The following is a 20,747-nucleotide window of genomic DNA, read 5'->3' on the forward strand; positions in this document are numbered from 1 at the left end:
CAGTCCCCGGGGGTGGGGGGCGCTCTGGGGGACATGGTCGAGCATTCATTCATTTGCCCCCTCTGTGGATTCTTCCGTCTTCCTCCACGCCCCCTGCACACCCCGCCCTGCGTGATGGCTACACTTTGGTGGGTACTGGATGAGCCGGGGGGCCGGGGTTGGGGGGGGTTGGTACGTGGGGCCAGTGCGCCTGAGGAAGCAGCTTTTCCATTTTGCTGAATGCCAACCGATTTAAGTAAGCACTTGGAGGCCGGGGGCTCAGCTCAGTGCCCTGCAGACCATCTGACTAAAGAGCAGTTGATTGACGGCAGCAGGCACCCACGCACACCTGCAAACGGGCGGGTTCGTGGCCTCGATCCCGCGCCCGGGTGAGGCTGTGGGCCGCGCACACGGGACCGGCCCGGCCCCACGGCCGAGCCCCATACTCAGAGCTGCCAGGCTGCGGGGGACGCAAACCCACACGGGCTATGGAGATCAAGGGAGGCGTCCGGGCAGAGGAGGGGTGTAAGCTCCCGCCTGGCAGGAGAGCACAGGACGTGTGCCAAAAAATAATGATTTAGAACAACCCTCATTAACGGCCCTAATGTACACCTTTTGAATGTTGGCAGATGTCGTTAGAAAAATGTCAGAGGACAGCTGTGAAGGGTTTTCTTTGTTGGCTTACTTGCTTATTCATTCATCTATTTTTTAAAAATTGTTTAATATTATTGAGGGAGAGAAGAGAGAGCACATGCGGGAGCAAGGAAGGGGCGGAGGGAGCGACAGACAGGATCCGATGTGGGCTCTGTGTTGACAGCATAGAGCCCGATGTGGGCCTCGAACCCACGAACCGCAAGATCATGACCTGAGCCAAGGCCGGACGCTTCAGCGACTGAGCCCCCCAGTCGCCCCTCATCTACTTCTTTACCAGTGCCATTTTTTGCCTGTAGAACATCCCATCAATTTCTTCCCGTCTCTGCTTCTCAGAGAGGCCTCTGGTGGCCACCCACAGGACACCGTGCCCGCGCCCCCCCCCCCCACCTCCTGGCCCTGCCCCGTCCCGCCTGCTGCTGGTCCCCTGCCAAGTGGCACCCGGGTGAGGCCAGGGGACCTCGCTTGCCGCCCCCGCCGTCCCCAGAACTGTCTCGTGACATCTGGGGCTGCTGCACCCCCCTGCAGCCAAGCCCTGCGCGTGTGTCCTAGGTGGCGGGAAGGAAAGTTCCAGGAGGTGACGAAGGCAGAGTTCGTCCTGCTGGAGGTGAACGGGCTGTTCACGTACACGTACTCCCTGACGGCCCAGATGGCGCTGTGCAGATCCCAGCCGCAGAACTGGACCACCATCCTGGAGAGCTCAGGCGACAAAAGGCCCTTCTTCGCCTGGGACCGAGAGGTAGGGTTTACTCTTCTTCCAAAAGGGGTCCGAACAACCCGTTGTCGGTCACCTGCGGGTGGCGATGACTGGTCACGTGGCGGGGGAGGTTCCACGGCGGGGGGGAGGGGGGAAAGTGTCAGCCCACAGTGGGGCTGCCCTCACGGAATATTTACTGGACGGCTTATAACAACAGACATTTGTTTCTCACTGGTCTGGAGGCCGGGAGTCCAAGTTCAAGGCGCCTGTTGGCTCTGTGTCTGGTGAGGGCCTCTTCCTGGTTCATTGACCACTGTCCTCTCCCCGTGTGCTCACAGGACGCAGGGGCAGGGAGCCCTCTGGTGTCTTTCTCATCAGGGCGCTCATCCATTCGTGGGGGCCGCACCCTCTGACCTGATCCGACCCTGAGGCCTCACCTCCCCAAACCACCACCTTGGGGGGCAGATTTCAGCACAGGGATTTGGGGGGTGGGGAGGGGACACAGACCTCCCACAGCAAGGTGGCTGGGGGTGGGGATGCCCGCTAGGACATCTGGGGACTATGAAGTGAGCAAGCTCTCTCAAGGGAGTTGGCCAAAGGCACCCAGGCATGCTCATAATATGCAAGCTTCCAGAACCATCCAAATGCCTATCACCACTGGGACCGATTAAATTCACAGTCGTTCCTGCCGCGGGAGCGTTTCTGTCGTGCACATGGGGTGTCGCACAATGGAGAAATAGGGCGTGATGCCAGTGTAAGGAAGGGACCCCGCGGGCCCTCTTGTGAGTCTCCTGATTTCCCAAGAACCGGTTCTAACCGCTCAGGCTCCAGATGCGAGGGCGCGACCGCAGCGCAGCACCGCCGCCAGCAGGTGGCGCTCGCTCCCCACACCTGATGCCCGTTCCCGCGCGTAGACACTGGACTCCGCTTTCTTTAACATTTATTTTTTTGAGACAGAGCACGAGTAGGGGAGTGGCAGAGAGAGGGAGACACACAATCCAAAGCAGGTTCCGGGCTCTGAGCTGCCAGCACAGAGCCGGAAGCGGGGCTCAAACCCATGAACCGAGAGGTCATGACCTGAGCCGAAGTCGGCCCCTTAACCGACGGAGCCACCCGGCCGCCCCTGGGCTCCCTTTTTTCTTTTTTTGTACGCTTTCTTTCTTAGCTGGGCACCTTCGAAGTGTTCTCACACTCCTTGTGTTGAGTGAGTTGGATCATTTATTTTGTTGGGAACAATGATTCTACTTGGGTTTTTTTGTTTTTTGTTTTTTTTCAATCCAAGGTGAACTTCACCTAAACTATAGGAACCGTTTTAAAATGCACAGCTCAGGCATTCTGTGGGTTCACACTGCCGTGCAAACACCACCTCTCTGATCATTTTCTCTAAAGGAGAAAGCCACATACATATAATTTGTGTATTATTTTCCGACTGTGCCCGCATATAGCGTTGCATTCTTTTGATTAGTGCTGTCATTCAACGTAGCCTGCATTTACCAGTTTGTCCCGTTACTTTTTTTTTTTAATATGGTCTTTATATGGCCCAGCTTTTTCAATTGTTTTTCCTCCTGAAGGATTAAAAAATATTTTTTTTAACGTTTATTTCTTTTTGAAAGACAGAGAATGAGCAGGGGAGGAACAGAGAGAGAGGGAGACACAGAACCCGAGCTGTCAGCACAGAGCCTGACGCGGGGCTCGAACCCACGAACCGTGAGATCACGACCTGAGCTGAAGTCAGTTGCTTCAGCGACTTAGCCACCCGGGCACCCCTGTGTTCTTGTTTTTGTTTTTAATTCTGAGAACTTCCAAACCTCCAGAAAAGCCGAAAGAGCAGTGTGAGGGACCGCTAGCCATTATGGAGAAGAAACCACCCCAAACCCAGCAGGGTCGGACTCCCAGTCCTGCACCTGCACCTCAGACCCGTGGCTGTGGCGTCAGCCAGGACCGCCCCTGCAGGGGCCATTCAGCTGGGGGCGGGGTGTCCAAGAAGGCCCCTCTTCCGTGTGGGGCTTCTGTTAGCCAGCAGCCGGGTTGTCCATGTGCTGTCCTCCCCAGCAGGGTAGCCTGGGCTCCCTTACAGCATGACCTCACGGTTCCAGACCGGAAGTCTCCAGACCCCTGAAGTCCCCGGCCCAGCCCCTTCCCCCAGCCCCCCCCCCACCCCGGGCCTGTTCTACTGGTCAGAAGCAGTTTCCAGGGCCCACCCAGACCCCACCTCTTGATGGGAAGAGCGGTGTGCACGAAGGGGAGGAGGCATGGGGGGGGGGGGCTTCTTCCTTTTAAAGTCACATGACCACCCTCCACAGGATGGGTGCTCCAGGGTTTTTCTGCTGCCCAACAGCCGGGCGCGGGATGTTTCCGGTCTCTCACTTCTACCCACCAGCTTGAGTCCCTTGGTCCTGCAGGACTGTTTTCAGGCCAGGGAAGTGCCTCCTGGCTTATAGGCGGATGCCACTAAGGCCCCCTCCGTGGGTGGTGTCACGGTGCCTCTCACCACAGTGCACGGACACCTGTCTCTCCACAGCGCACCAGCTAGGTGTACTATCTCGGGAGGACCTTGTCTGTTTCCGCGTGCACTTCCTCCACGGCGGACCAGGCTGTGTCTTCTCCTGTTTGAGGGCCATTTTCACTTCTCTGCACTATGGATTGTGTTCAGTCTGTGTCCACTTTTTCTGCTGGGATTTCAGATTCTCCTCACTTTTCAAGAGCTCTTTATAGATCTGTGAAGTTAACCCTTTACTGCAACATGAGTTGCAAACATTTCCCTCAGTTTATCTTTTATGTCTTTCAGGTTTTCGCTTTTGCCATGCAAAATGAGTCTTTTTTTTTTTTTGAGAGAGAGAGAGAGAGAAAGAATCCCAAGCAGGCTCCATGCTATCAGTGCGGATCCTGACTCGGGGCCCGATCCCACAACCCTGGGGCCGATTTCTTGCAGAAATCAAGAGTCAGATGCTCAACTAGCTGAGCCCCCCAGGCGCCCCAGTCCTTTATTTTTCATATTGCTGGGCTATTACTTTGACTTTCTTGCTTTAAAATTTTCTTTCTCTTCTTTTGTCTACAAGCCCAGCTCCCTCCCTTCTGGGTCCACCAGCAAATAGTGCAGAAGAGACAGGTCTTCAGCTCAGGCAGGCAGCCTGATGCACCTGTTGAGTTTTCAGGGAGGTTCCCCCTTTATATGAAATCCTGGGATCTGAAGACGGGGCAGAAAAGCTCCTGCCCCCACCCAACCACATCTTGGTGCCACGACCACGCTCGGTGGCCATGCCAACAAGAAGCCCCAGGAAGGTGGCTGGGTCTCCTCTGTATCTTCAGATTTCCCAGGTGTCTTAGCTGGCCGGGGCTGCTGTAGCAAAAACACCACGAACCGGAGATTTATGCTTCCCCAGCTCTGGAGGAACTTTCCCAGGCGTCTGGGACCAACGTGCTGGCAAGGCTGTTTCCTTCTGAGAGCGAGACTCTGTTCCAGGCTTGGCTGCTCGTGGTTTGCTGGCCCCCTTTGGCGTTCCTTGGCCTGTAGACACACACCCCAGTTTCTGCCTCTGTCTTCACACTGATGTTCTCCCTGTGCATGCCTGTGTCCAAACGTCCCCTGTTTATAAGGACGCCAGTCATATTGGATCAGGGCCCATCCTGATGACCTCACTTTAACCAGATTTACGTGAAAAAGACGCCATCTCTGGATAAGGTCACATTCTGAGCCGTCGGGGGTTAGGACTCCAACATGCGACGGGGGTGGGGGCTCACCTCAGCCCACAACACCAGTTGTACGTGTAGCCGGCAGCGCCCAGACCCAGACTCAGGACTGTAAGGGATTCTGTGAAGCTGACGCCCCCATAGCTTGGGAAGGCCCAGAAGCAGGGGGGCAGGATAAAGACCGAGCAGCCATCCACGGCGTCCCCCACGAAGGCCACGAACCACCTGCCCGCCAGCACCTGGCCCTGGACGCCCACCCATGAGCGTTTGGTGAGACGTGTCGCAGGCGGGGCCGTGCACACACGGGGCGCATCTGCGGGCGCTGGCCCGGCCCTCCCCGGCCCCTGAGCTGGTGGCCACGCCTCTGTCCTTCTCCCCAGAACTACATCAGCTGCCATGACCCCGACAACGACGCCCCTCTGAGATGGCCAGATGTCCCGTATCAGATCTTGGGAGGCCCGACAGCAAACAAGGTTATTTTTGACCAAAGGAACGGGATCTATGTCTTCTTCCTTTCTATCGTGGATCCCTACTACAGGTGAGCAGGGGCGGGTCGCCCTGCGCCAGAGGCCTGGGGGCGGGGGGATGGCTCCCCTAGGGCAGGTCACACACGTGAGGGACCCACCTTTCTCCCACCCCTTGGCGCGTCCCGGATAAACATCAATTTTCCCGGCAGCCCAGACAGTCCCTGGGAAGGATGATACTTTTAAGTTCTGAAAGACATCTGTTCACTCGCTAAATAAGTCCTTACTCAGAGCCCATGCTGGGCGCTGGGGCAACAGCAATGACGAGAGGCCACGTCCCTGCCCTCGGGGACCAGAATCCCCCCCGCAAACCACATCCCGCTGGTGGAGTACAGGAGCTGACTCTTAAATATGCGGGGGTTTGGGAAGCTGTCTTTGCACTGGTAGCCTGAGGTCAGCTACAGGGGCAGAATTCACACCATGGGAATCGGCGCTCCCTACAAATGGTTACCACCCCCGTGCGCGAGGACGTTTCTACGTGTGCTGGTCTGGATTATCAACGTCTCCCACCGGACGGGGCACTAGGGGACAATCCCCCGCATCATCTGTCCTCTCCAAATACAAAGTCCGCCCCCCTAAGCACATGGAGACCCTGCCTTCCCTTGAGAGCCACACCCTGACCTAGGGGGGCCGACTCTGGGATGGCCATGGGCGGGAGGCTTGGGGTGGCACATCCGGAGGAGAGAGGGGACTGCCTTCGAGCCCGTCACCTCCTCTCTCCGCACCGCGCTGCCAGCTGAACCCTGCCGAGTTCTCCTATACGCTGGGTCCCCTCTCCTGGGATGCCCTTCCCTCCTGGCCTGCTGCCCCCCGCCTGCTGGGTGCCTGTGGCCCCATCGTGCCCACCCTCCGCTTCCGGTCAGCAATGGGTTGGTCTGTTTGCGTCTCTAGGTTGAGCCTGGGCACGGAGTTGAGGGGACACCCTGTCCCCAGAGGAGGGGAGGACAGGGATGCTGGGAGGGAAAACGTGACTGTCGCCAAAGCACTCGGATACGAGCTGAAGCGGACACACATGAACCCGGTGTCCCAGCCCAGCACCCGGGGCCCAACGGTCCCATCTGTGGGTTTTAACATTTACCGGGGTGAAGGGCAGTGCCCCATGGCCTGTCCCCAACTGCCCCTTTGCAGTTACTGTCACCTGGGGACCACCTTCAGCGTCTACGTCTACGGGGCCTTGCCCCCGTCCATCATCCCGACGACGGTCACCATCATCCCGCTCATAATGGCCATGCTGCTGTCCGTGTGGTCGGCCTACATGATCCCCAAACTGCTGCACACCGAGAAGGGCCTCAGGCTCAAGGAGTTCTGGATGAATCTGTGCAGGAGACTCAGAAACCTTTGCCCGTGTTTCCAAGGCAGGCGCTGAGCGCACAGCGGAGGAGCCCAGAGTTGTCTTAAAACAAAGCATTCTGGAAAAGAGCCAGCGGCAGCGCGTATCAGGCGTGGTTTGTTTTCCCGACCCCCCACCGTCACCGTCTCTCTCCGCATCCTCACGTCCGAGTTCCTCTGCACGTGGCACCTACGTGGGCTGGGACAGGAGGTGGGCAGGCCGGTGACATAAACCAGCACAGGCATCGGGGGGACAAGAGGCAGTTCTCCGAAAAGCAGGAGACGCGGCAACGTGTCCTGTAGAGGACGAGGCCCAAGGACAAGTGGGGGGATGTCTGTAGGAGACCGCGGCCTGAGGGATTGCATCTCCTGGGTACAAACCCTAACGTGTATACAAACACGTACACGTGTGTTTTGCTACGTGCACGAACAAGTCGGGCAGATTTGCCACGTGTACATGTGTATACCTGGGACTCGTGTGCGTACGTATGCACGTGTCCACGCATGTGCGTGCAATGCACGTATACGCCCATAGCGTGTATTCACCTAGGTTACACACACGCGGGCACAGACCTATACACGTGTATAGATATGCATGCCTGTTCTACACATGCATGTAGATAGCACGTACACGTGTGCACAGACGTGTGCACACACGTATATACAACGTACACGGGTACGTGTAGTCTACCTACCCGTTCACCGGGGTTTCCCTCCCCACCCACCGCCTCATTCTGAACCCCAGGCGGCCCGGGACAGCCATCCCATCCTAAGTCCCATGACTTTCCTGATTATTCTTAGGTGTATATTGTGGGCGTCCTCAGTTGTCCCAAACAGTCGCGATCCAGTGGTGGGGAACCTCCACGCGCACACCTACCCCGCCCTCCCTGGGCGGGCGTCTCTTGGCAGCGAACATTTTTCCAAGGAAACCGAACCCATCCTCTTACGTCACGTGCCAGGGCCTTCCCTTCACCGAATGCCCTGGAGTTTCGTCTCAAAGATACCCCAGATGGGGCTGCGGGGAGAGGGGGGGCTCAGGAGGAAGCTGGGCGAAGTGAGCTCCCGGCCTCTCTGTCCAGGCCCAGAACAGGGCCGGGCGGGGTAAGCGCAGACGCGGCCACACAGCCCGCAGCACGGTTCCAGCAGCTGTCTCTCCCCCGAGCTTAGGAATGAGGGTTCAGGAAAGGGGGGCCCACCCCAGCCGCCCCCAGGGCTACCCCAGCAGAGCCCAACAACAAAGGTCCCAGGGACCCAGCCCAGGCCCTGGGGCAGGAGGGTCCCTTCCTCCTCTGCAGGGGGAGAGAGGGGTGGGGGGAGGCCTCATCTCCCACCCCTCTCTGGGCAACCCGTTCACCACTCGGGCAACAGATCCTTACAGAAATGGACGGCATCTCCCCACCTTCCGGAAGCGCCCATCCCTGCAGGCTGACTCCCGATTTTCCGGGGCTCGGGGGGGGGGGGGGGTTTAGGATTCCCCGGGACTCTAAGCCTCCGCAGCTCAGCTCTGGAAGCCCAGCACCCAGGAGGTGCCGAGGGGCTGCTGGGCCTTCCCGTGCGAACCAGCGCCCCCGCGACAGGGCGGAGGAGGGGACAGCCCCCCACGGCCAGCCTCAGCCCACCGTCCCTGGGCCCCGATGCGACCGAGCCGACAGTGAGCCGAGAGGTCAAATCCATTTTAATGGGGGCCGGCTCCCAGGTCCTGCCTGGGCCCCGAGGGGGCGGCGCTGGCCGGGCCCGCAGCCTGCTTGCCCTTGCCTCCCTGCCTCCCCTTCTTGGTGGACGAGGTGCCAGCCTTCCTCCTGCCGGGCAGCTCAGGTCGCAAGGCAGGGGCCACGGTGCTGGCGGCGGGGGGCCCTGGGCGGGGCGCCGGCTCCTCATCAAGCGCCTTGAAGCTGAAAAGGCAGTCCACGTTGGACACGGTGTCCAGGATCTCGGGCACGCTGTAGTCAAAGGACAGCAGTTCGTCCGGCAGGTGCAACGAGCGGATGTCACTGGACGAGTCGTCTCCGCCGCCCCCGCTATCCGGCAGGGCCGGCCCGGGGGCCTTGCGTGGGGACCCCTCGGGCTCGGCGTTGCCCGGCAAGCAGTCGAAGAGTTTCATGGCGTCTTCCAGAAGCACCTTCTCAGGCAGCACGAAGGCCCTGGCTGCCTCGGGGGCCCTGGCCTCGCCCGCCCCCAGCGGGGCCGCCTCTGCCTCGGCCACCTTGGGCTCCCCGGGGCCCGGCGGGTACAGCAGGGCCGGCCCGGCCCCACCGCCCTGCAGCTCCTTGGAGGGGAAGGCCAGGGGCTCACCGGGCCCATGGAGCTGACTGAGGCTGCCCTTGAGGTGGCCATAGGCGCCGGGGGGCAGCGCGGCCTCAGCGGGAAGGGTAATGAGCAAGGGAGGCAGCTTGTTCTCCTTGGGGACAGGTGGGGGCGGCCCTGGGCCTTCCTTGAGCAGGGATGGGGGCAGCTCCATGAAGGCGGGGGGCCCCCCTTCCCCCACAAAGCCCAGAGCCTCCGGCCCCGGCCCCTCGGGGGGGAAGTAGGGCATGAGGTACTGGGGGCCCCCGGGCACTGGCAGGTAATGCGGGTAGGGCGGGGGTGGTGGGGCCGGCACTGGGGCTTTGAGGTAGTGCTGGGGCTCTAGGAGGTAGGTGCCTGGCGAGGCGGGGCCCCCCGCCGGACCCCCGGGGGGCCCCCCACCGCCCACTGCCGTCAGCTTGTACAGGGACGACTGGCCGAAGTCAGTGGTGGCCCACTCGATTCGGTAGATGCGGGGGTCAAAGAAGCACCCGCAGGGTGCCATCTGGAAACCTGCAGGCCAGGGAGGGAGTTCTGAGAGGAGCTCTGGGAACCCCCATGAGGGGAGGAGTACAGGGGGGATGGGGGAGAGGCACAGCCCAAACCTGCAGGGCCCATCTGGGGACGGGAAACACAGACCTGGCTTTGGGGCCCATTTGAGGGATGGGGACATAGCTCCTGCCTTTGGGGACCCATCTGGGAGTCAGGGGCCCTGGGCATCATTTGGGGGGGGGGACCTGTCTGGGAATGGCACAGGCTTTGCCCTTAAAGGCCTGAGGGACAAGAGACACAGGCCTTACCTTCTGGGGGCCACCTAAGGTCAGGGGCATGGGCAAGACAGGCCTAGACGGCTCCACATCCCCCCCAACCTCCCCGAGTCCTCGTCAAGGGTTGCGGGGAGGCTGGTACCTGCCGGAGGGGCTGGAAACACCTCTTTCTCCGGGTTTAGGGCCTGATACAGGTTGGAGGAACCTGGGGACAAAAGCAGGCAGGTGGGTGGGGGCCCGAGCCCCGTTCCCCCACCCCATCGGGCACCCCCACGCCCGCCCCACATCTAGCGCCCTCCGACTCATACCCACAGTAGGAAGAGGCTCCGTGCAGGTGGGGAGAGGCTGACTGCCTGGCCCCTCAGTGCCATCTGGGCCCCGGGAGCTGAAGCCTTCTTGGGGAGCTGTGGGCGCATAGAAGGGTTTGGGGTGCTGCATGGGGAGGCAGGGGTCCCGGCCCAGGCAGGCCAGGAGGGCAGCAGGTGGGAGCACTGGCGGCCCACCCGGAGAACAGGTTCAGAGTCCTACAGAGTTCTGTTTGCCTGGTTACTCTGGGCGGCGGGTTCCAGGCTGCGGCCCGCCCACTGGTCGGGATTCCGGCGTCAGGGGCTGTGGGGGGGGACGGCCAGAGACAGGCCTCACAGATGGCAGGGCAGACCCCGGACTCCTGTCTGCTGCCTCCGGCAACGCTCTGGACTGCTCCAGAGCGCCTTCCTCCAGGCAGCCCGCCCGGACCCAAACCCACGCAGGCCGAGGCCCCCCGCCTCGTGAGCCCTTGTGGCTTCCTTGCGGTTTGAGCCTCTCTGGGCGGCAGCGGCGGGCGGCACAGGGCTGGGCCCATGGGGACGGCCGGGGACTCTCGCAGATGAGAAAGAAAAGGGAACCGAGGGGGATAGGGACGGCCCGGTGTCGAGACAAAGCTGACTGGAGCGGGACGGGGAAGCTTTGGGGTGACAGAAAGGCCTGGGCTTTAAAAGAATAAAATTTATTGTCTGCTCACACAGCAGGAGACCCCGCCGGGCCCTCAGACGCCCCTTCCCACCCCCACGACTACTTGTACGCGTTGGCCTTGTGCTTTGGCAGAAAGACGAAGTTGGGTGGCACGGGTCCCAGCAGCATCTCACTGTGAAGAGGGCAGAGGGCAGAGGGCAGGGTCAGGCCTGGGGCCCCCTGGCCCCCCCAGCCGTCCACACCGCGGCACCTCGGTTTCCTGGCACCTGATTCGGATCCAGTCGGCCGCCTTCTGGCTGGCCATGAGCGTCTCCAGGTAGTTGCGGCCCAGGTAGTAGGGCGGCCGCTCGTTGATCCTCTGCGGGAGCCGCTCCAGCAGGCCCACGGGCACGTACCTGCAGGTGGCGGGCGCGGGGTCAGGCCAAGCCGTCCACCCGCAGCCCCCCAAGCCGCACAGTGCGGGCGCCCACCTGCACAGGAAGGAAAGCCACTCGAGGAGGAATCGCCGGGTCTTCTCCACGCCCTGCGTGTCTGAGCCCCAGTGCTCCAGGCCGTAGCGCGTGAAGTCCTGCAGGATGGCCAGGCGCTCGGACGACGAGATGTCCCAGTGCCGCTGCTCCTTGATCTCCGTGAACAGCCACGGCTTCAGCAGGGCACCGCTGCGGGCGGGCGGGCGGGCGGGCAGGGCAGGGCAGGGCAGGGGGCCGTCAGGACGGAGCCCTGGTCCCTGCCTCGCAGCTAAGCTCACCCGACCACCAAAGCCCAAGAGTGCCAGCCCACACGGGCGCGAATGTCCGGTCCCCTCCCGACCCCCGCCGGCGGCCAGGACCCCATCTCTCCGCCCCGTGTCCTGGCAGAGCCACCTGCTGGGGACGGAGAGCGGGGGGAGCGAGGCAGCGAGGCTGGGGGCGGCGGCGGCCGTAACAAAGCTCGGATGCGCCGGCGCCTTCCCCACGCTCTGCGATACTTCCACGCACGGAGCACACTCACCGGGCGATCATGATCCCGGCGACGCCAGTCTGCATGGCACGGTTGGCATCCTCATACGACAGGATGTCCCCGTTTCCTGAGGGACAGAGGCTGGGGTCTCAGGGAGCCGCGTGTCGATGGGAGCTCTGGGAGAGCTCCTGCCAGCCCAGCGACACCCACGAGGGCAGGGAAGGGTCCCGGCGGTGCGGGGGGGGGGGGGGGGGGGGGGGGGAAGGCGGTCCAGGCATGCGGCCCAAGAGAGCGCAGGGCTGGCGGGAGGTCTGAGCCAGGTGGCGGGGGACCCACCGAACAGGGGCATGGGGCTGGCCGCTGTCACGCACTGCTCGATGTACTGCCAGTCGGCCAGCTTGGTGTAGCGCTGCTCCCGAGACCGGCCGTGGAGCTGAAAAGGCAGCCACGCGCGGGGAGGGAGGACCCAGGAGGCGGAGAATCAGACACAGAGAAAGAGACCCAGAGAGATCAAGAGGGACAGGCTGAGAGGGAGAGACAGAGAGGCAAAGAGACAGACGGAGACAGAGATGAAGGGAGAGCCAGAGAGCAAGAGGGAGAGACGGGCAGAGAGGGACCATTAGGAAGGGCGGCCGAGCGCTCCCGCGGCCGCGACACCCTCTGTGCCCCGAGACCCACCGTGACCAGGGCCGCGCCCCAGTCCCGCAGCTCGGGCAGCAGCCGGTGCGCCAGGTTCACGCGCTCCTGGACGCCCGTGCGGATCTTCACCGTCAGGGGCACGTCCAGCACCTGCGGCGACGGCTACAGTCAGCGGGGCCCGGGACTGGGCTGGGCTGGGGACAGGGCAGGGACGTCGAGGTGCGTACCTGGTTCATGCCGCGGACGATCTGCTGGAACTTGGCCGCGCGGTTCATGAGGGCACAGCCCCCGCCCTGGGAAAAACGGGCGGCTGAAGCAAGGGAGGCCGGGACGCAGGCCGGGCCTGACGCCCTTCTCAGCCTCCGCTGCCCAGACGGGCAAACCGAGGCACAGGAATGCCCGCGGGTCTCCGGGGACTCGGCAGGCGGAAGGGCCAGATCCCAGGCTTCTGCCCCACCCACACCGTGGGGTCCAGGGCCGAGCGGCCGTTACCTTCTTGTACACGAGGTCAATGGGGCACCCGACGTTGATATCCACGAAATCCACCTCGATGGTGCGGTTGAGCAGCTCGGCGCACTTGGCCATGGTGTCAGGGAAGGCGCCCTCGAGCTGCGGCAGGTGGTGAAGAGCTGGTCCAGACCGCCCCCGCCCACCACGGGGATCCGGACAGCGGCCCCGGGCCAAGGCCCTCAGCCCTTGACGGGGCATCGGCTCAGCGCTCCGGCCCACGGCCGAGGCAAGAGGGGTCTGGGAGTGACTGAGTCGGAGAGCCGGCCCCGAACCCTGCTCTAAAACCAGGCAGCCAAGAGCCCCTCGGCCCTTCCCGCCTCCCTCCCTCGGGCAACACCCACCTGGACGCCAAAGACATCCTCGCATTGGTGGCGTCTGAGCAGAGCCCACTCGGACGTCTGGCCCTGCAGCAGGTTGGTGCACACGGCCATCTCCCCACACGTCACGTCGGCCCCGAAGCGCTTACAGATCCGCCGGAAGGGCAGGTTCCCGCACTGGGGGGCGGCGGGGGGAGACGCACACACGTGAGGACGCGGCGGGTGGGGACCCCGGACGCCCGCCCCAGCCCCAGGACCCACCAGGCAGGGGAGGTCACTCGGCACCGTCGGGCTGACCTACCGTGGTGAGGGGGGCCAGGTACAGTTTGCCGTGGATGTCCAGCTGCAGGGCAGTAAACACAGGGAAGCTCGCCCCTCTGGCCAGGCTTGCGAGGGCTCTCGAGCCTCCCCTCTCCCCGGCCTAGCACCTGCCCTGCCCGGCCCGGCCCGGCCCGGCAGTGACCCCCTCCGCGCCTCAGCACACGTCAACGCATCCCTCCACGAGGACCGCTCCGTTCTCCGCGCGCTCCCCTGCTGCAGAGCTCCGACCCGACTGCCAAAACCCCACCCCGATGCCCCCTCCTGCAGGAAGCCTTTCCCTGTGCCTCCCTCCGTCCCAGCCCTGACTCTCTGTCCGGCTCTCTCTGCCCCCGCCGCTACCGCTGCCCCAAACAAGAAGCCCGAAACACGTACCTTTCTCTTCTCACAAGGCCGCAGCCTGACTACGTCCTCATCCGTCAGGGGCCCACGGGTCCACACCGAGCCGCTGGGAAGGGCACCGGCGTCCGGCCCCGGGAGGGCCTGCTGGGTGTCACCACTGTCCTGCCCGGGGGCGCTTTCGGCCCCCGTGACCTTGGGGACTGCGGCAGCGGGGGAGGGGCCTGGCACCCGGTCCCTGCTCAGCTGGCGTAGGGCCTGCTCGGCGCGTTCAAAGCGGACCTTGCGCTTTCGCAGCAGCTGCTGCAGGGCCTTGTCCAGGCCGTTGCGCACGGGCGGGGCCTGGACCCACTCCTCCCGCACTAGGTTCTGGCCGTCGGGTCCCAGATGCGCCCCGGCGAAGCGGCAGGTGACACCATAGGGACACCTGCCAAAGGTCTCGAACAGCACACAGCGGGGGCCCAGGTCCGACGGCTTGGTTTCCAGGTAGCGGCCCACATCGTGCAGGAAACGGCAGCGGTCACCGAAGAGACACTTTGCGGCTGATTCCTGCGTGGAAACGAAGAGGCAACGAGGGAGGACGGGAAGGGGCTGAGACAGCCAGGCAGCCCGGCGGAGAACCTCAAATCCCTCCCCTCCCGGCCGTGTGTCCTTGGGCGCACGGGTGACATCATCGAGCCTGTTAGTCCAGCTGAAAGATGGGAATAATAATGACTCTTATGTCATAACTTCCTGAGGATCAAACTGGGGGCATGGCGGCTCAGACCGCAGGTCTCTGGGACTTTCAAGCAACAATTACTCACCTGGACCAGGGAGGGGCAGAGCCTATTATTGTCATAGTGGGTGGGTTTCATGTGGGGCCGCCCTTTGTTCTGGCCCCGGGCTCTCTTCTGAACCTGCGGCTGCTCCCCAGGTTCAGCTGCCTCCCCCGTCTGCCCATCTTCCAGTCGGATCCGCTTGGCCTCAGGTTCAACCAGGTCATTGCCACCAGGGTCTCCTGCCTCGGTTTCCTGGCTGGGCTTCTCCTGCCCTCTGGCTTCCAGAAACTCGTGGAACTGCTCCTTGGTGGTGAGGTATCTGCCAGTAGAGAGGCGGTGGGAGAAAGGGCTTGTGGAGGGAGTCCTTTCTGGAGCTCAGTCGCAATGCACGCTGGAGAAAGGGGCTGAGAACGCCTGTCCCTGCTTAAGTGCTTCTGCTGATGGGAAGCGCACTGCTTAGAACCCGCCGACTACTGGCCCGGATGCACCTCGAGGCCACAGGCAGGACCTATTTTGTGCCTGGGTCCCACTGCCCACAGCGTTGAGCCAAACTACAAACAGACCTGAACGTCCCTGGCCACGCTCGGCCAGAGAAAACTACATGTCCCTGCATGCCTTGCAACGGGGCCACAGCCGCCACACTCCCCAGCGTGCCCCACGGCCCTCGCTTCAGACACAAGCCCGAGGTTGGCCGGAGGTGCCCCAGTGCCGTTCCCGCCGTACGCGGAGACTACAGTCCCCAGCACGCACTGCGGCCCCGGCCGCAAACCCTGCCCGCCCCGGCAGGCACCGTGGGGGGGGGGGGGGGGGGGGGGGGGTCCTCAGCACACGTGACAGCCCCCAACGCGCGCGGTGTCCGGAGGCGCCGCGGTCCCCGCGGGCGGTGGGACGGCCCCGACTGAAGAGCCTGCGAGCTTCCCGTGTGGGCTGCTGCCCCCGTCGCCCAGCACGCCCAGCACACCTGGCAGCCGCCGGGAAGGCCTCGTGAGGTTCTCCCCCGGCCCCGGCGACTCACTGAGGTTTAATGGGCGCCACCCCCCGCTCCGGCGCGCTGGCTCCCGAGTCGCCGCCGCCACCACTCTCTGCTGGGGCCTCCGCCGCTCCCTCCGCCATCGACCCCCCTCACGCCCGCCTCCGAGTGTGGCGGGAAGGCCTTCCGGGTCGCGAGTGCGTCTTCCCGGTCGGGCTGGGGAAACGCGCAGGCCGGGGCGCTCCAAGTGACGCCATTATACGAGCGTCGACGCGTGGGGGCGGAGCCTCGCGGGGGCGGAGCCTCGGGTCCCAGGCCCGGTGGTACCGCTGAGCTGTTTGCGGGGCGAGCAGGTGCTTGTTGACTCTCCCGCCGCACGCGAGCCTCCCCCGACGGGCCGCAGTCGGCCCACAGGAGTGTTTGAAAAACTTTAAAGCTGGGGCTTTAAGCAAACTTAAATTCCACCACTTTTACGCGGGGGCATTCATTCGACAGGTAGTTAGTTGAGTGCCCGCGTGCCAGGTGCTGTCCTAGATGCCAGAGCTACAGCAGCGACTGAAACAGACGAATCCCTGCCCTTGAGCGCTCGTGTAGGAGCCGAGGTGTGGGCGGAGCGGTTTGTCCCCCGTCGCTGGCCTCGGCTGCCCTCTGTAGGACAGTCTGGGAATAAAGCGGTGGAATTAGTGGAATCCAAAACTGGGAGAAGCCACTGCAGTCCATGCCGAGCTGTGCTTGGGCCGGGAGCTCATTCCTCCCTCCTAAGATGCCCGTGCTATTGTTCGATGAGGGTCCATCAGGAGTCTCCCCGCACCGTCCGGCAGGCTCCCCAGCTCCCTAGGGAGATAGTTGGATCGGTGGGCAAACTGAGGCCCACAGAGGGCTGCCTGAACGTAGCCTCCCCTCTTCCGGGGCCTCCAAGGGCTCCCTGGGTCTGCCTTGCGATGGCCTGCCCTTTCTGTGTAAGGCAATCAAGGAAGGCTTCCTGTAAGGGGAGGAGACGGTACTGTGGACTGCCCATTGATAACAATATAAATATTGATGATGTAATATTAATTGCTTATTATAATGGAGTAGTATTAATTATTTACCAGTAACTAAGCAATTATTGAGAGCTTACTTCATCTAAGCCCTTTTCTTGCATTAACTCACTTACTCTACTCTCTGACCTTGTGTAGAGGGAACGGGCATTCATCCCAAATCCACCTGAATCCATGGGTCCCAGAGGTTGCTGGCCCAGGGACCGCTCCACCGTCCTGAGCCAGAGCCCAGGGAATCAGCTGCCCGCCTCTCCCCCCACAGCCTGTGGTTCCTGTGTCCTGCTCACTTGACCTCCAGAGTCTCTCTCTAGTCCATCACCACCTTTCTGGGCATCAGTCTTCCATCCTGCCCGTGACAGCCCCATCCTGCCCCTCCCAGCCCACAGATCTGGCCGCGGCCTTCCCCTGCTCCCAATCCTTCCATGTCTCCCCGCTGCCCCAGCCCTGTACCACAGCCCCCAAGTTCCTACAGGACCCAGCCCCTGCTGCCTTCCCCAGCTTCATTCCTCACCACCCCCCTCAACTCAAGCATCGAGTTCATTCCAGACCTCCCACGAGCCAGTCTTACCTCTCAGCCTCTGCATATGCCGTTCCCTCTTGCAAGAAGTCTCTTCCCTGCTCCCAATTACCTTGTTCATTCCACTCACCTCTAGTTCTCCCCTCCTCTCCCTCCCTCCTCCTTCTCCTCCAGAAGCCTCTCTAACTGCCCCCCTGCTGGGGATACTGCCCCCTTCAGGCTCTGCAGCACACCTGAGCATGTCCCCCCAACCCCCCGCCCGGGAATCATGGCCCTCATCATCCTGTGGCCTGGCAGGCCACATACCATCTTCCCCACTGGATTATGAGTTCAGAGAGGGTAGGAGTTGGGTCCCCCTTAGTCACTCTGTGTCCCCAGCACTCAGCACCAGGCCCAGCACACAGTAGGTGCTCAATGAACACTTGCCAAGAGAACGCATCTTTTTTTTTTTTAATGCTCATTTTTAAGAAAGAGAGCGCAAATGGGGAGGTGCAGAGAGGGAGGGAGACAGGGGAGGATCCTAAGCACAGTCGCTCTGCGCTGACAGCAGCAACCCCAGTGCGGGGATTGAACTTCCCGAATGGTGAAATCATGCCCTGAGCCAAAGTGGAACCTCAACCGACTGAGCCACCTACGCACCCCTGAATTAGTGCGTCTTATCATGGCTGGGAGACTGAGGCACAGAGGGGCTGGGAATGCTCTAGGGGATCCTGCCCTCACTGAGGCTGTGGCAGGGGATGAGAACTTGTGTGGAGTGTCACCTGATTCAGCCCTGAGTCATCCTCTGAATGCCTTTTTTTTTTTTTTTAAGTTTATTATTTTAAGAGAAAAGGAGAGTCCTCTGTGCTGTCAGCTCAGAGCCCGATTTGGGACTCGATCCCGTGAACTGTGAGATCACCAACTGAGCCGAGATCAAGAGTCAGATGCTCAACCGCCTGAGCCACCCTGGTGCCCCTGGATGCCCTCTCTGGACTCATTTGAAGAAGGAGGAAGGAGGCAGGGGCACAGGGGATACTGTACAGATGGGGACACGGAGACACTCGGATGCGGGGAGGCAGGGCCCAGGGCAGGCGCTGCTGGCACTCTGGCCGGTCACTATGTATGCTGCGTGCACTCTCTCTCCCTCCGTCTGCCTGCCTAGGGGTCTCTGTCTGTCTCTCTCCCTCTGCTTCTGTCTACATCTCTCTCTCCGAGCCCCTCTTCTCTGTCTCCCTGCCCCCTCCCCGTGTCTCTCCCCCTCCATGTCTCTGTCACTCTTAGCCAGGCCGGATGGGGTGGGAGCAGCAAGGCGGGTGCGGCCCGGGCTCAGTGCCCGACTCAGCCGGGGCCACCCCGGATTTGTGGCTGCTCCTCCTTTATCTGGGACTGCAGCTGCCCCTTATCTTCTGGCTTCAGGACACGAGACAGGGATTAGGGCAGCCCAGGCCAAGGACACGAGACAGCAGTTGGGCGGGTGGATGGCAAGAGCCAGGGTGCTGGGGTGTGTGTGTGGCACAGGGCGCCCGCGAGCCTTGGCAGCTGGGGCTGCTGTGAGTGTGTGTGTGTGTGTGTGTGTGTGTGTGACTGCTGTGTGTGACTGTGGGGTGTGTGGGTGAGTGTTGATGTGTGTCTGTGAGGGTGTGTCTGTGCTTATTGTATGTGTGTGTGTGACAGTGTGTAGACACTTGTGGCTTTTGCGTGTGTGCGGCTGTGCCTCTGTGAGCCCCAGCCCCGCCCCCACCCAGCTGCCTGTCCCGCCGCCCGGGCTCCCTCGGGCCGGCCTGATGGCTTTCCCACCTTGCTGACCTGGGGCCCCCGGGGACATGGCCCCTGACCTGTGTCCTGTGGCTGCAAATGGCCCTGCAGAAATGGCTGCCAGCCCTCCTGTTCCCGTCCTCCCCCGCCTGGAACCGGCCGGCTCCTTCCTGCCACCCACAGGCCTCAAGGGCCCCATCCTGGCCGAGGCCACCAGCTCTAACCGGCCCCCCCAGACCCTAACTCTGACCTTGGGCTGTGTCCCCCTGTCGGGGCTGAGGCCTCTCTCCACTCTCAGCGTCGTCCAGCGTGGGGATGACTGTCAAATTAAGAGCCCTTAAGTCTAGTTTAGGGGAGCCTCTTGGCCACCATCCCAGTGACCCCCGACAAGCCCTCTCATTTCCCCGTGGGAGAACGACACTACCCACCACTCAGGGTCTGCACGGGGCACAGGGCAAATATGGGAGCAATTTCACAGCTGAGGAAACTGAGGCCCAGCAAACCCGGTTAGCAGCTCACTGTGGGGTGGGGCCACGTTCAGGGTATGGAGATGGCTGAGGCTCCAGCGGGGGGTGCCTGAACAGACAGAAGACACAGAGGCCTCCTGGCCACCCCCACCCCTGTAGGACCGGTTCCTGGGGGTCCTGGGGTGTAGCCCTGGGCCCGCGGGGCCTGGACCAGCTCCTGATGCTAAGATGGAAACTTCTCCACCGGCCAAGTCCGTGTCTTGGCCAGCAGCCGCTGGCCTCCCAGAATCTCTGCATGGGCCTCCACCAGTGAACAGAGCGCTCCCCTTGGGAGCAGTGACTGCCCGGGGAGGGCAGGGGGCCAGCCCCCGGGGGGAGGGGGTCAGGGGTGGAGGAGTGGCCAGGGCAGGGGCTGAATGTTCTGGAATCATCCGGCCCCAGGTTGGAGCCTCTTCTCTACTGTGTGACCTTGGGCCAGCCTCTTGACCTCTCTGGTCCTTGGGTTTCACAGCTGCCGAGCGAGCACAGAGCCGTGTGGGGGGCGGGGGCATTGCCCGGAGCTACCTGGGGGAGACATCCTAGGAGGCAGTGAGTACGTCGAACTGATTCCCAGGCAAACACCACGGAGGCCAGGCAGGTGGCAGAGCTGGGTTCTGGGTGCACCTGTGCTGTCCCACCCCCGCCTCGGCCTTGACCCTGGGGTCAGCAGGCTCATGTCACCGCAGGGGCCGAGTGCCCCCTGCTCCTCACTGAGCCTCGGATTCCCTGCGCCTCTCCGTGTGCTGGGGAGACCGCAGTCCCCTGCACTAGATGCAGGCGACGCTCGAGGCTCGGTTCCACCCACCCCCGCCCCACAGCAGCCACGGTCTGGGAGAAGGAGGGTTTAAAAATAAAGCGTCGTAAATACCCGTGTTTCCTGCAAGTGGAACCGGCCCCTGGATCCTCTTGGCCTCCCGGGCAGCCGGGCCCAGACAGCTCCTTTGAGGGGGGTGGGGGCCGGAGGGAGGGCGCGCCCACGGCGCCCCAGTTCCCAGCTGCCGTGTGAGTCAGCCAGCGTGACGGGGTGTCTGTCACCGCCTGGCCAAGGGGTAACAGAGTGTGTGGGTTGGTGCCACAGAGCGGCCAGGGGTGCAGGGTTGTGTGAGGCGACGCGCTGGTGTGTGAGGGTGACAGGAGGGAGTGCACCTGCGTCTCCTGTGGCCCCGGGGCGCTGGCCCGGGGCAGAACAGGCTTCCTGGGGGCCTGAGTGGGACGGGTCTCCGAGGGCGTCCCGGTGTCCCACCTCCTGCCTCCGTCTCGCCCCACCCACCGTGGCCTCCGCCGGGAGCCCC

General features: G+C 62.6%; 3 protein-coding genes across 6 annotated transcripts in view; 1 reads left to right on the forward strand and 2 right to left on the reverse strand.

Moving 5' to 3' along the window:
• The window catches only part of CATSPERD (cation channel sperm associated auxiliary subunit delta), a 44,559-nt gene extending 37,595 nt beyond the window's left edge, over positions 1-6,964 (forward strand). For both annotated transcript variants that reach the window (XM_019430783.2, XM_019430784.2), the window contains 3 exons: positions 1,183-1,369; positions 5,398-5,555; positions 6,670-6,964. In XM_019430783.2, coding sequence (XP_019286328.2) covers positions 1,183-1,369; positions 5,398-5,555; positions 6,670-6,907 — 583 coding nt within the window. In that variant the 3' untranslated portion in view covers positions 6,908-6,964. The remainder of the gene's footprint in view (positions 1-1,182; positions 1,370-5,397; positions 5,556-6,669) is intronic.
• A 1,563-nt stretch (positions 6,965-8,527) lies between these two features.
• PRR22 (proline rich 22) lies at positions 8,528-10,762 on the reverse strand. The gene is made up of 3 exons (XM_019430786.2): positions 10,229-10,762; positions 10,063-10,125; positions 8,528-9,666 (listed from the first exon to the last, which is right to left on the reverse strand). The coding sequence occupies exons 1-3, from the start codon at positions 10,356-10,358 to the stop codon at positions 8,546-8,548; spliced, it is 1,314 nt and encodes a 437-aa protein (XP_019286331.2). The 5' UTR covers positions 10,359-10,762; the 3' UTR covers positions 8,528-8,545.
• Positions 10,763-10,889: 127 nt separating this feature from the next.
• DUS3L (dihydrouridine synthase 3 like) lies at positions 10,890-15,941 on the reverse strand. 3 transcript variants are annotated; one of them, XM_019430785.2, is made up of 13 exons: positions 15,707-15,939; positions 14,737-15,010; positions 13,970-14,482; positions 13,578-13,619; positions 13,301-13,453; positions 12,942-13,058; positions 12,677-12,742; positions 12,489-12,599; positions 12,147-12,243; positions 11,862-11,937; positions 11,342-11,530; positions 11,138-11,266; positions 10,890-11,043 (listed from the first exon to the last, which is right to left on the reverse strand). In XM_019430785.2, the coding sequence occupies exons 1-13, from the start codon at positions 15,802-15,804 to the stop codon at positions 10,971-10,973; spliced, it is 1,938 nt and encodes a 645-aa protein (XP_019286330.2). In that variant the 5' UTR covers positions 15,805-15,939; the 3' UTR covers positions 10,890-10,970. The 3 variants fall into 3 exon arrangements, 2 of the variants coding, with proteins under 2 accessions (XP_019286330.2, XP_053754147.1); XM_053898172.1 differs by lacking the exon at positions 15,707-15,939 and having other exon boundaries at positions 13,970-14,624; positions 14,737-14,884; XR_002075423.2 differs by lacking the exons at positions 10,890-11,043; positions 11,138-11,266 and having other exon boundaries at positions 11,415-11,530; positions 12,147-12,334; positions 15,707-15,941.
• Positions 15,942-20,747: the final 4,806 nt, after the last annotated feature.

This window comes from Panthera pardus, unplaced genomic scaffold (genome assembly GCF_024362965.1).
Source record: "Panthera pardus isolate Hobbes unplaced genomic scaffold, ASM2436296v1 HiC_scaffold_8, whole genome shotgun sequence".
Lineage (NCBI taxonomy): Eukaryota > Metazoa > Chordata > Mammalia > Carnivora > Felidae > Panthera > Panthera pardus.